This window comes from Coturnix japonica, chromosome 1 (genome assembly GCF_054131305.1).
Source record: "Coturnix japonica strain WE chromosome 1, WE-NBRP24, whole genome shotgun sequence".
Classification (NCBI taxonomy): Eukaryota; Metazoa; Chordata; class Aves; order Galliformes; family Phasianidae; genus Coturnix; species Coturnix japonica.
Window position 1 is genome coordinate 16421339 of NC_140663.1, and position 12491 is coordinate 16433829.

General features: G+C 35.2%; 1 protein-coding gene across 15 annotated transcripts in view; it reads right to left on the minus strand.

Moving 5' to 3' along the window:
• Nucleotides 1-12491, minus strand: part of BRD1 (bromodomain containing 1) — a 64779-nt gene that overhangs the window by 41356 nt on the left and 10932 nt on the right. For 14 of the 15 annotated variants that reach the window (XM_085515958.1, XM_085516091.1, XM_085516064.1 and 11 more), the window contains one exon: nucleotides 8083-9463. In XM_085515958.1, the coding sequence (XP_085372084.1) occupies nucleotides 8083-9449 (1367 nt within the window). In that variant the 5' untranslated portion in view covers nucleotides 9450-9463. Of the gene's footprint in view, nucleotides 1-8082; nucleotides 9464-12297; nucleotides 12411-12491 lie in introns of those variants that run through there. The other variant, XM_015852109.3, reaches the window with a different exon arrangement.

Below are 12491 nucleotides of genomic sequence, written 5' to 3' on the forward strand. Positions count from 1 at the left end.
GGATTGTGAACAGTAACATTTAGTCCCGTTGTTCTTCTTCTAAGTACCTAATATATTTTTCTCCAACCCAGGAAATTTGCTGCTGTCATACTAGCAAAGTCACAGCTTCCTCCTTCCTACTCACAACTGCTTTCCTCTCCCAGTTTCAGCTACATGTCACTCTGGCAGCTATGACAGTTACAAGAAAGAGTGAAAACAGCATCTTTGGTGACTAACCATGCGGCAGTTTCACACAGGAAAACTGCCACTTTTTTATTAATCACTTCCAACAGCTCCACAGACCACATTTGCTTTCTAACCTCAGAGTTTCAAGTATTAGTATCTTAAGATATTAGTATCTTAAGACTTCTACAGCATCTCTCTATCCCCCAGTTTTGAAAATATAAATCAGAGAGAAAAATTCCATACTAAAGCTAAGGACATTATTTTTCCAGCATTACTATAGTAACTCTAGTTGAAGCCTTCACATAAGAATCAATAAGACCAAATACCCACTAAAACCAATCATTTTTAATAAACTAAACATGGTATTTTACTATACAGGCCATCAGCCTCCAGTTTCATCACCCAGTAATTTTGTATCTTCCTTTACCAATCATGGCTGTGTTAAAGCTACATGCAAAAAAACAGCATAAAACTGTACTGAGGATCACTAAAACAGCAATCTTTATACCCATGAACAATGAAGTGCTGAGCAAATAAAATACCCCTATTTTCAAATACAAATACTGCAGATACGTTTTTAAAAGCTGTCAGAACAAAACACAAAACATCTAAATTGATTATCTTGTTACTGAGGAGACTCAATATCAAGAGCAGTTGAACTTTTAAATCTTGCTCAGTGAAGTTCCACAGAGCACAGTGAAACTCACAGGAAGCAAGGGGAAAAAAAAAAGACAAATCAACTACAGATGGTAACAGTGATTCCACTGACACTAATTGGATGAGAATTAACAGAAAAGCAAAGTAAAAAAAAAAAAAAAAAGCTACAGAAGTTTCTATTTTGGGAGTTGGAATGAATTCTGGGGACTTGCCAACTATTCCTCTTAGCTCTACACATGAAATCTTCAGCTTCTAGAGATGCAGCAGTTTTATGTTTTAAAAATCCTCCTAATAAATTTGTCCTGTGCAGTCTCTTTTTCAGATTCTCTGAAGATCTAATAACACAGATTTTATTCATAGGTACACATTCTTAAGTTTTAAAGTGACTTCAGGTTACTATTTGCTACATAAAATTTATCAGCACTTCATTTGATTTTGACTGAAAATGTAGGAAACACTGCTTCAAAACTATGCTTCAAAAGATTATGAAACTGAGCATCTGTATCTCTACTTGCACAAGCGGCTTACAAAAGTTTCTCTAGACAAGAAAGTAGAATGCTGAACTTAAGGGTTAAAAAAATCCTACATTAATTCTGGCCAATTCCTGATTAGTTAAAACCAGCTACTTAGTTCCTACCATAGCAATTAACTTTGTGACCTTCCAAACTTTTGGATAACAAAATTAACTAACTAAAACAAAACCCAGCAGTAACAGCAGCAACAAAATGCTGCCACACTGGAAAACTTCCTTACTCCTCACTCTAAAATCACATGCATATACTTTCACCCCTTTCTACACAAATAACTTATGTAGTCATGACTTTTCAAGTGTTCAATGTATTTTTCTGTACCTTTTTTGTTTTCTATTTGTATCTGTCACAACCATACTGCCTATGATTTTGAACCATTATCTCAAAAGCTAAATCTGCATCAAAGTACTAACCAAATAAAGAATCAAGTAAAACTAACTTTTCTTTGTAACTATAGAAAACTTAGTTTACTAATTCTTGTGCATTCTGTAACTTGGACCACTGAACGAAAAAAAATTACAGGAAACCATTCTTCAGACAATTCATACTGAAATTCTTATTTTCGTACTGTACTTAAAAGATGCATCACTTCTGTAACTGCCACAAAAATAAAGTCCACTCAATCGATGAAATGTGAAATAATTGAAAGGGAAAAAAGCAAAAAAAAAAAAAAAATAATTAAAAAAGCTTTGGTGTTTTACTACTATGAAATTCAGGTAATGAATTTTGAATCTTCCTAACTGTAAATCAAACACTTGGAGGATCACAGGATGCCAACCACGCATCTGAACAAAATATCTAACATATTTTAATTTCTATTTTAAACTTCACTGTTCTGCATATGTGAAATAAAGACATAAAAGAAGGAAGTAATATCTACAGTTTGCTCCTCTATTGCCCTTGCCAAAAGAAAGTGTTTAAATATGATACATCCTTTCCACCTTGAGGAGGGGGAGGGATTGTTGCCTCTCAGAAATCAGTCACATCCGAATATTATTGCCAGATACACAAGTTACCTTTTTTTTTTTTTTTTAAATGAAAAACTTATTTTTCAACCTATTAAAAAGTCATATTTACTTATATGCATGTACTAATTGTCATCTAACAAGGCAACCAAAGTCAAAATTAACTGCTTGAACACAAAGCTCCAAAGCCACAGTACCTTTCATTATCATTACTGTTGGCTTTAAATAGCACTGAGACAAAGCTAGTGATCCCCCTTGTACTCTTTTTCTGGTTTGGGTAAAATTATACCTTTAGTGAAGCAAAAACATAGGCTGACTTCAACAGATGATTTCTACATGTATCAGAAAATGTTTTGAAGTTAATCAGTCCTACAAAAATCATCAGCAAAGTGAATAACTGCTGATATTTCCCCTTCTGCTTTACACCTAGGTGGTTCCACCATGTAATTATTAGGTACAACCATAAGGTGACATCATGTTCTCCTATAATTAAAGTATTTCCACATCACTGTGTGAAAATATACAGACATGTATACTCAAGTACAAATTATTTAAAGATATCTGGATTTATATGGTTTCAATTTTTTTGCAACACCTGACTTTTAAAGTATTACTCAATACTTTTTCTAATGTTGAATTTTAAGTAACATGTTTTACTCTTGTCCATGCTTAGAAGGAAGAGAAAACCAATGCACTAAAGCCCCTAAGCTCTCATGTCACATATGCGATTAAGAAGCGACGTCCATGAGTACAAAGTGATAGTGTCTCAAACTCTTTCATTAATGTTCTCTTCTGGTTACACTGTGTATCAACACTCTCTCTTCAGTTATTTTTCTGGTCCATATTTCATTTTAGACTCCACGAAGAGTCCTATGACTTGTATACCATGACAACATTATATTAAGAAGTCCTACTGTATAAATTATGAAACAACAGCAAAAACCCTCACTGATTCTACATTGATATATACAGCAATGGAAATCTATTTCTACTACCAGGAACAACATGTTCTTTAATCACAACAGACAAACAAAAATTCAGATAATATGAAACATAAAAATGTTAGCTTCTAAAAACCTGAAAATATCTTTAGATTTTCAATAACCTCTCAGTTATCTGCTTGCTACTCCCCTACTTTCACAAAATTTTTAACAGTATAACACAGACAACACACATGAAAAGCAAGTCTAATGCCTTATCACTGAAGCAGTGATTCTTGACCTTACCTTGTGCTCCCTGTGCAAGTGCAGCATTTGAAATGCTTTCCTAATTTCAGGCACTACATATATACCATGCTGAAACAGAAACTAAGAATAAAAGCATCTATTTACTTCCAACTGTCTGATTCCCCTTAATAAAATACCTGCATAAATGTTATTTTAATGATGCAAATAACACAGGGTCTCAGCATGTGTTTCCAAATTACTGAAGATTAAGTATTTTATTTACCTTTCCCTCAAGTATATGCCCACAAAATCCTGGTTATACAACATTTTTTTCAAGGACACAAATACTAATACTGACTTTGTTTTGCATAAAAAAATCACATCTTAGACGTCTCTTTAACAACACAAGATCAAAAGATTACACCAAAATGATGTTATTTGTGCTATAGAATCAAGCACTCAAGAATAAGAGAAAAACTGTAATGTTTGCTGTGAAAAACTAATTCACAGGGTAAAGCAGCTATTAAAAAGGATGATGATAGCCAACAACAGAAGGAACAATTCACAAGAAAAGGAGTACAGAGCCAGTACATGGTAACTCAAACAAATATGAAGGAAGTCTTAGATTGTCAACTCAACTGTAGAAGTCAAAATTTCCTACCTTCGAAGTTTTAGACCTGAAATGTAAGAAAACAGTTCCCATACTTAATTAGAAAAAAGACTCTTATCTAACTATGTGAAATTCAACCACCGTATATCATCAGTGAAGCTTGAGCCCTGCACATATTCAGTGCAAAATCCACCTACCACTACTTCCAGACAGATCAGCTGGTGGCCGCAGGAGGCCTGAACTCTAACTACTGTGTCAGTGAGTCAAGTACTGTCTGTACAGCATAATCAACAATTCAATACTTCATATTTAAAGAAGAATTGAGTAGAATCTCTGACTAAAGAACACTTATATACCCAGGAAGGCCAGATGCACATCCACCCAGAAAATTTCCCAGTGGTTTACTCCAAGCACTAAGCAACTTACTAAGAAGCAAGCAATGAATTCACCTCAATGCTCTAACATGACACACTGTATCTCTGGAAGTGGACACTTATACAGACATCCTGAAAAGCTGAGGTACAAGATGAGAAATGGATGCCCAGAAATAAAAAGTGAGTGGGAAACAAGCATTCATCTCCTGTTATTGACATTCAACACCTTCTGATATTGCGCTCAGCAGTTCACAGATGACAGTCTGAAAGGCCATATAATTAGATCACAAATAACCAAGGCATGATACTACCTACATAATTGTAAACAGTTTCAAGCATAACATTTGCTAAGAAACAATGGTAACTGGAAAGAATACAGGTCTCAAAGCCACTCACAGCAGAATCTAAGGAACAGAGAATTAGATACAGAAATTCACAAGTTACAAAAAACTGTGTAGAAATGATGATACTTTTTTACAACATTATTTTTAACGTATCTTAAAACAAACAGAGGTATTTCAGAGAACAGAATTACTAAAATGGTGATAGTAAAATGTTCAGGTTTTTACACACATTCACTACACAGATAAGGAAACAAAATATATCCCTACTACGTTGAACTAAACATAAATGACAAGGAGTTTCTCCAAGCAGTTGTGTTCAAATTAGCATTTGTGTACTACTGCAACTACTATCTCTAAAGAACCAGCCATGAACACGTGTAGTCTAGGTATTAATGATGAAGAAAGTAAACCAAAACCAAACAGCTCCCCAGGCGTTCCTCAGTCCTCACAGATGGAAAGAATAAGGTTCATTTCATTTTTTTAGGGGAAGAAAATAAAAAATAAAATAAAATAAAATAAAATAAATAAAATAAAATAAAATAAAATAAAATAAAATAAAATAAAATAGCACCAGTGTTTAAAGCTGGAGCCTATTTTTTCTTCTCTGGAGGTGAATAATTGCTCTTCTTAAAGTTTTCTGGGAAGGTAAATCACATTCCAACTCCAAGGAAAGAAAAAACAATTCACATACTTAAGAACAGATTAAAGGCACAATTTAAATGAAGACAGATACAAAACACTTCACATAATTTGTTACTAGTATATAGGTGTGTAATTAACTCCACATCAAAAACACAGCTTTTCTAGACAACAACAACAAAAGAATAAAAAATTGGACAACTGAGAGTTGGGAAAGGAAAATAAAATTCACCTTTTAATGTGCCCATTTCTGTTTTGCTTTCAATTCAGATATTAGTTTTCCAGGACTAAATGCATCCTTATCAAAAAGAATATTTAAGAATCTTCTTGCATGAAGACAATACATTTATAACAAAGTTGAAACCTTTAAGTTTTTGTGTTTTTGTTTGTTTTTGTTTTGTTTTACATTTCTGATATAAAGTATCATTTGAATGTGTTATCCCAATCCATGTATACAGTAACATGAACCTGAGCATACATGGAATCTCTCAGTAGAAAGAAATCAACAGTCTTTATATATCTGCTCCTGGAAACTAAAAACACTTAAAAAAAATTCTGATGATGGCATCCCTTCAGTGTCAGGGTCTGACTTTAACAAAAGTCATCTGTGGGTAGAATTGCCAAAGCTACAACTAGGAACACACATTCCAGTTCTCAACTCTCATTTAGTCCAAGTTCTTTCTGTTGGCAAGAAGACACAAAATAAAAATCAATCAGGATGATCTTCATTCAGGTAAGTTGTTTTTATAAGCTTTCTCCCATGGACAACAGTATTAGTTCGTATAACATTATTTGCTGCTAACTACCAACTTAAGCCTTTCATTGGTGCATCACTTAACAAAAATAATACAATTTTGCCAAGTGAGCCACGACACAGAACAGTGCAATCACCTGATGATGTCTGTAAACATCGCACAGGAGGCTAAAGGCTGACAAAATTAGTCAGTGAGTACCTACATACATTAGTAGTCCTTATTACAGGAAAACTCTCATCTCCAAACACAGTTTAGACCAATTTAACTGGTTTTCAAATGTCCACCACCTGATACTTGGTAGCCAGCTTTCAAAAAGCATTGTTTATTTATAGCATCTTAAGAGCCTTGTACACGATTAACCTGTACATGGAACTTGTGCCTCTACAGAGAAACTTTTTAATGTACGGTTATTAAATTCAGTAAGAATTTAATTCAAGGGGTAAACAAATATACTGCTGCTGTAGATGCTGGAAGCAAAACAAATAATAAAGACAAACTTGGTTTTAGTCCCAACAGTCCAATTTAATGCTTCTCAGCACAGTATATTATGTCTGAAATGCTCAGCAGAGCTAAAACCCTGTTTTTCTAACCCAGAGCTTTATTCCATTGCTCAAATCCCATAAACATATATTTCCACTACTGAAATGAATTATAACTCAGTTTAGGTGAAAGAAATCTGAAGTGAGATAACGCTGCTCTTTTGAACTACAGTGTAGCTAATTTAATCAAAATTCATTCCAAAAATCTTTAACTCCTGAAATAAAAAGCATTCAAAAAGCAACATTCTGTTCCAATTCCGTTAATTACATATGAAAACAGACTTTAAAACATTCCTGCTTTTTCATTCAAGCATCGCTTCACTAGCCTCACCAGATCTAGAGCCATCTGCCAGCCCACTGATCATCACTGCTAAAATATAAAAATATGGCATGTTAGATGTAAAGGGCATCCTCAGCTCTGATGTTTACATTTTGCACTGAAGTAACAGCTTCTGTGAAAACTTCAATACGCTAATAAAAGAATCAGCAGAAGTTCTTACAAAGGATAAATTCGTAAGCAAACGTGGTGTTAAAACTCTTTTGCACACACATTAGTTTTTGTTCAAGAGAAACTGTACTAAAGTTATGGGACTACAGATATGCCAGCATAATTCTATGGGAGAGCACATTCATGTTGAGTTACACAAGTAAGACTGCATTACCTAAAGTATGAGAGGTAACAAATTCACCCAAGTCTTCATAAATGCTATTGCATTTGTGAAACATTAATGAAGATATAGGAAAAATATCCTGAGAAATTATTTTGTACCACAAGGAAAATACCTCTTGGAAGACCTTTTGTACCTGCACAGATCATACAGTACATGCTTATATTTAAGTTAGGTAAGATAAAAACATTATTAATATCCTATACATGCAAATCTAATCTTCATTTTGGAGTTCTCAAGATAGGAAAAGAAGTTTGATTACCAGCTTATAAACACGGTTAACTTTGAGCTTGTTTTTTTTAAATAAAGGTCAAGTACATCAGCTATTTTGAATTCTGAAGCTAATTTTCAAAAGAACAGCAGACAACAGAGCACACAAAATGATGTGGTCTGACAAAGTAAAAAAAAAAAAAAAAAGAAAAAAAAAGGGAGTTTCTGAAAACAAGGCAGACCTCAGACCTTTTCCTAATTCCTCTAAAGAAGCTACAGCATTTTTAACACACTGTCAATGAAGTGCAACATACAGAATTTACATTACTCTCCTGAGCATGATCTTTGCCAAAGACAGAAGAAACGGACAAAAACTTCTAAGCCTCCATCTAAAAGCATTGGCTTAAAATTAAACAGATAAATTAAGTAAAGGTTTCTCTCACTTGGATGGTTTGCTTACCTCTGGGGGGGAATATAAGGAGCAGATACAGTTGGCATAACTGTACAGGGTTCAACAACTGTTTTCTTGGCTTTTTTTGTCTTTTTTCTGACTTTTGATGTAGACCTAGCAGTTCTGACTGATCCCTCCTTTCTACAAACACCGTTTTTGATTTCAGCTTCTCCATAAATATTTAGAGGTCTCCGTATGCAACCTGGTGGAGTATGTACATCACAATAGGCAGTCTTTTTTACAGAGAATGTTGTCCCACTGCCGGTCAGTTCTTTCACGGGTTCCATTTTCATATACAGACCAGCCTTTTGAGCACATGTCACATGGAATGCAGTATAGCAGTTTGCTTTGTGGCACTGGATGCAGGCACCAACACCTTTCTGTTTACAGAGGTAGCACGTTAACTTCCATCGGGCTGGGGGAATGTTCCTGACACCATCAATTGGCTCAATAAAAACTGTATTGGCAAATCCAACCTCTGGAATCCACAAAGCACACACAACATGTCCCCAACGATCATCATCAGTCTTTTTAAAGGCACCTCCCTTGTTTGGGCACAGCACACAGTCTACAGGCCGAGAACGGGACTGCAGACAGTGTCTGCAGAGCCACTGGCCCTCAGGTATATATGGCACCCCATAGCATTCCTGATGTACTGCTAAATTACACATATCACAAAACAGGATTACATTGCTGTTCTGACATTCACCATCCATGCATATACAACACACTGCATCTTCATCTATTAAAGACTGATGATCACCCTGTTTTTGGTTCTCACAATAAGACTCTTTCTCAAACCTATCCATAAGGAATTCAAACATGTTTTGGGAAACAACTGACACTCCATCACTTTTCCGTTTTTCATTAATTATTTCTAACCACGCATAATCTTCCTCATCCATGTCATACTCGACTTCATTATCAAGTTCTTCCGCTGACTTTTCAATGAACTTATAATAAACCGGAGGTCTCCGAGGAGCTGAAGGAGGACTGTATTCAACAATCCGTACTTTTGGTTCTGGAAGAGGAGCTGTTGTAGCAGGTATGCCATGTGAGCTCGGAAGAGCTTCATTTTTCTTTTTCACTTTGTTATTTTTATGCCGTTTGCTTCTTAGACAAACTGGGGGTCTTTCACTATTTTCTTTATTGCTGTTGCATTCACTCATTTCCTGGGCTGTAAGATCATCTTCTAATATAATCTCTAAAGGATCAAAGATACTGATCCTATGTAGGCGACCTTCAATTTCTATTTCAACCATTCTTTGAGCTTGAGCGTAAGTCAAGGTTTCTCGTGTGGGGGAGTGCTTAATACTGCATGGGGAAGAAGAATGCCTTGTTGCCGATACTCGATGACATCTTCCTTTCCTCCTCATTTGGTAATGTTTCCCTAAAATGAGAGCAACAGTTAAAATTATGATCTCTGAAAATTTATATAAGAAGATTAGTTTCATTACAGTAAGAAGCAACTTCAGTTCTATGGCCCCAAACTACCTATCCAACCTTTTCCAAAAGAAAATTAAAACAACAACCCTAGCTTATCTAAGTATAGCTGTGCTTACACAGTCCATAACATAAAAATGCTTCAGAAGAGCTAACTTTAACATCTATAGGGAAATAATAAGAAAGGCTCAGACAAAAATGATAACTGTTACATTGTAGGAAAATGTTTAATACAGTATTTCCATTTGCTGAGTATGTGCAGTTCTCTTCAACAGCCTGAAATCTTTTTCCTCTAGGTCTCACCTCTAGAAGAACTGACATAATCCTGGAAGAAGAGTAAGTTTTCCCCACAACTTTATTCCATGCAATTTTAAAATCATATTAACGATTCCTTTATTACCCCCATACTTAGAGTTAGAAAAACATTCATACCTCCAAGGTTGACAAAGCTTTTTTTAAAAAAATCACAGAATCACAGAATTGTGGGGGTTGGAAGGGACCTCTAGAGATCATCGAGTCCAACCCCCCTGCCAAAGCAGGTTCCCTACACTACGTCGCACAGGTAGGCGTCCAGGAGGGTCTTGAATATCTCCAGAGAAGGAGACTCCAACAGCTCCCTGGGCAGCCTGTTCCAGTGCTCCGTCACCCTCACTGTAAAGAAGTTCTTCCACACATTCATGCAGAACTTCCTATGCTGAAGTTAGAAATACTTAGTGTATAGTTCTTTACCTAACTACATATCCACAGAAACTGTTTCTGTTTTTAAGAATTATATCTCCATATTCAGAAAGTTATTAACAGTGTTTTATTCTTTTATCTAACTCCCACATTAGCAGGCTGAATCCCATTCAGTGTCAGAACTTTCAAATATAGTGATATACACAGAATGACAAGAACAGAATTCAACTCATAATGAAAATATGAAATAGGACCGCAGTTAGGAAATGCTCAACTTGTAAAGTAGATTTGATTTATACTGAAAACATGCAAAATGAGAAGCTGAGTGTGCATGTACACACACACACGCCCTCATCCCTCAACCCATTCTCATAGCTTTCCTCATAGCAAAAAGAGTAGGTAAATAACTTCCAGTCTTTCAATCCAAATCCAAGCTCTTTATAAAATGAAATTTACATAACTTTCTAGTTTCAATACACCTACTGCAACAAGGTCAGCCTCTGTTACAAATACCATATCATAAAAAAACCTAGCTTTTCCCCTCCCTATGAAGCACCATAACTAGGATGGGAACTCAATTTGATTACAAAATATAACTGAGAGCTTCCATGCTTAAACCCTTTAAGACAGTTCTTTTTCTATCAAGATTGAAAAATATTATAGAACCATTCATGTCAAGCCTACAAGCCTCTTCTATCTTTCTCCTTTTCTCTCCTTGATAAATCACTAATAAAACGAACTTGATCTGTAACAAACTGCTTAATCTATTATTACAGCCTCACCATTTAAATCCTCATCAATCAGAAATTGTGCACTTCATGCCTTTTTTCAGTTAAAATAATTCTACTCACATTAACATGTCAAAAGAGCTCAAAGCACGACTATTGTCAGAGCAGTATAATTACTTCACGAAGAAAACAGCAAAGATCGGAATGGTTGACACACAGAATAGTGACTTTTTTTTTTGGTCAGTCTATGATGCCACTTTCAACAAGTCTTCTTTAACTTCTTTTAATGGAGGGCGAGATAATGTAGGCAGATAGCATTTAAAGTAGCCCTTTAGAGAGTCTTATCTATCTGCTCTCACAAACAAATCTTCTCTTCCCACTAAGAGAATTAAAAAATGAATCTACACTATCCCTGTTATTCATGTTTGAGTTAAGTATCTTACTCACACATCTGATTTCTATGTAGGTATCTCTTAATTCTTATTAATTTTACAGCACAAGCTCAAAAGCCAGTGCTTAATCATCACATTTTTTCTGATCATCTTTATAAACAAGAGATGAATAAAAAAAGATTCCACCAGCTCTTCGAACAAGTGTGAAAGAAACACTTAATAATGACAAATTTATTCATCTGAAATTAGAAATTAGTTTCCACAGTTTCCCAACAGATGTTGTAATGCAGAGGTAAAAGATAACACAGTGATTCTCATTTGTTTATGAGCATAAATGAAGATTTTTTAGCTCAAACACACTGATGTGTAAATGTATAACAACCCACTCATGTCAGTGTGGTTGCATTTTATGGTATATTTTGGTACTTGTTTTGCATTTAACCAACAAAAACCAACCAAGCACCAGATCATTTTAATTACGTTTACCTCACATTTAACTTCAATTTTGTCCTATGTAAAGGTCTGTGTTTTCTTTTAGAGTATCTCTCCCTACAACCACGAACAGACACACAACCAGCCAAGACGTCCATAAGGGCAGTTTTGAACTAATTACTGAGGGAGAGATGGAAAGTAGCCTTCAGAAATGAAAAACTGTGCATATGTGCCCACATTTAATTATCAAGCCTAGCCCAGAATTAAGAGAGATGGGGGAGGAGTGGAAAGCTCGATGTCCAAGCTCTCTCTGCCTCTCTTCCTAAAATTCTTAAGCATGGCTGCAAGAAGGCAACAAGAACAGGAAGAAAATATTTTAAAGCACATTCTTGCTCAGGATAATTGTCATAAATGTCAAACTGTATGAATCAGGATGCTAAAAAAATGATTGAGCCATCATCTAAGCATCTTTCTTGTAACATTCATCTATAAATAATGCGAAATCACAAAGCAAAATGATAATTTGCTGGGAGAATGGATACCATACAAACCTTAAAAGAGCAAACACAGAATTGGAATTGGTACTAATCTGGCTTGCTTTCCTTAAAACTTAAGCATGAATAACTTCAATGTCCCAAAAGCCAAAGAAGTGTCAGCTTTTTATCTTTCATCCTTCCCAGAGAAAAGAATACTTGCAAGTGTCCTATGAATATTCTGGAGAAAGACTGCATTTCTGCATATAGAA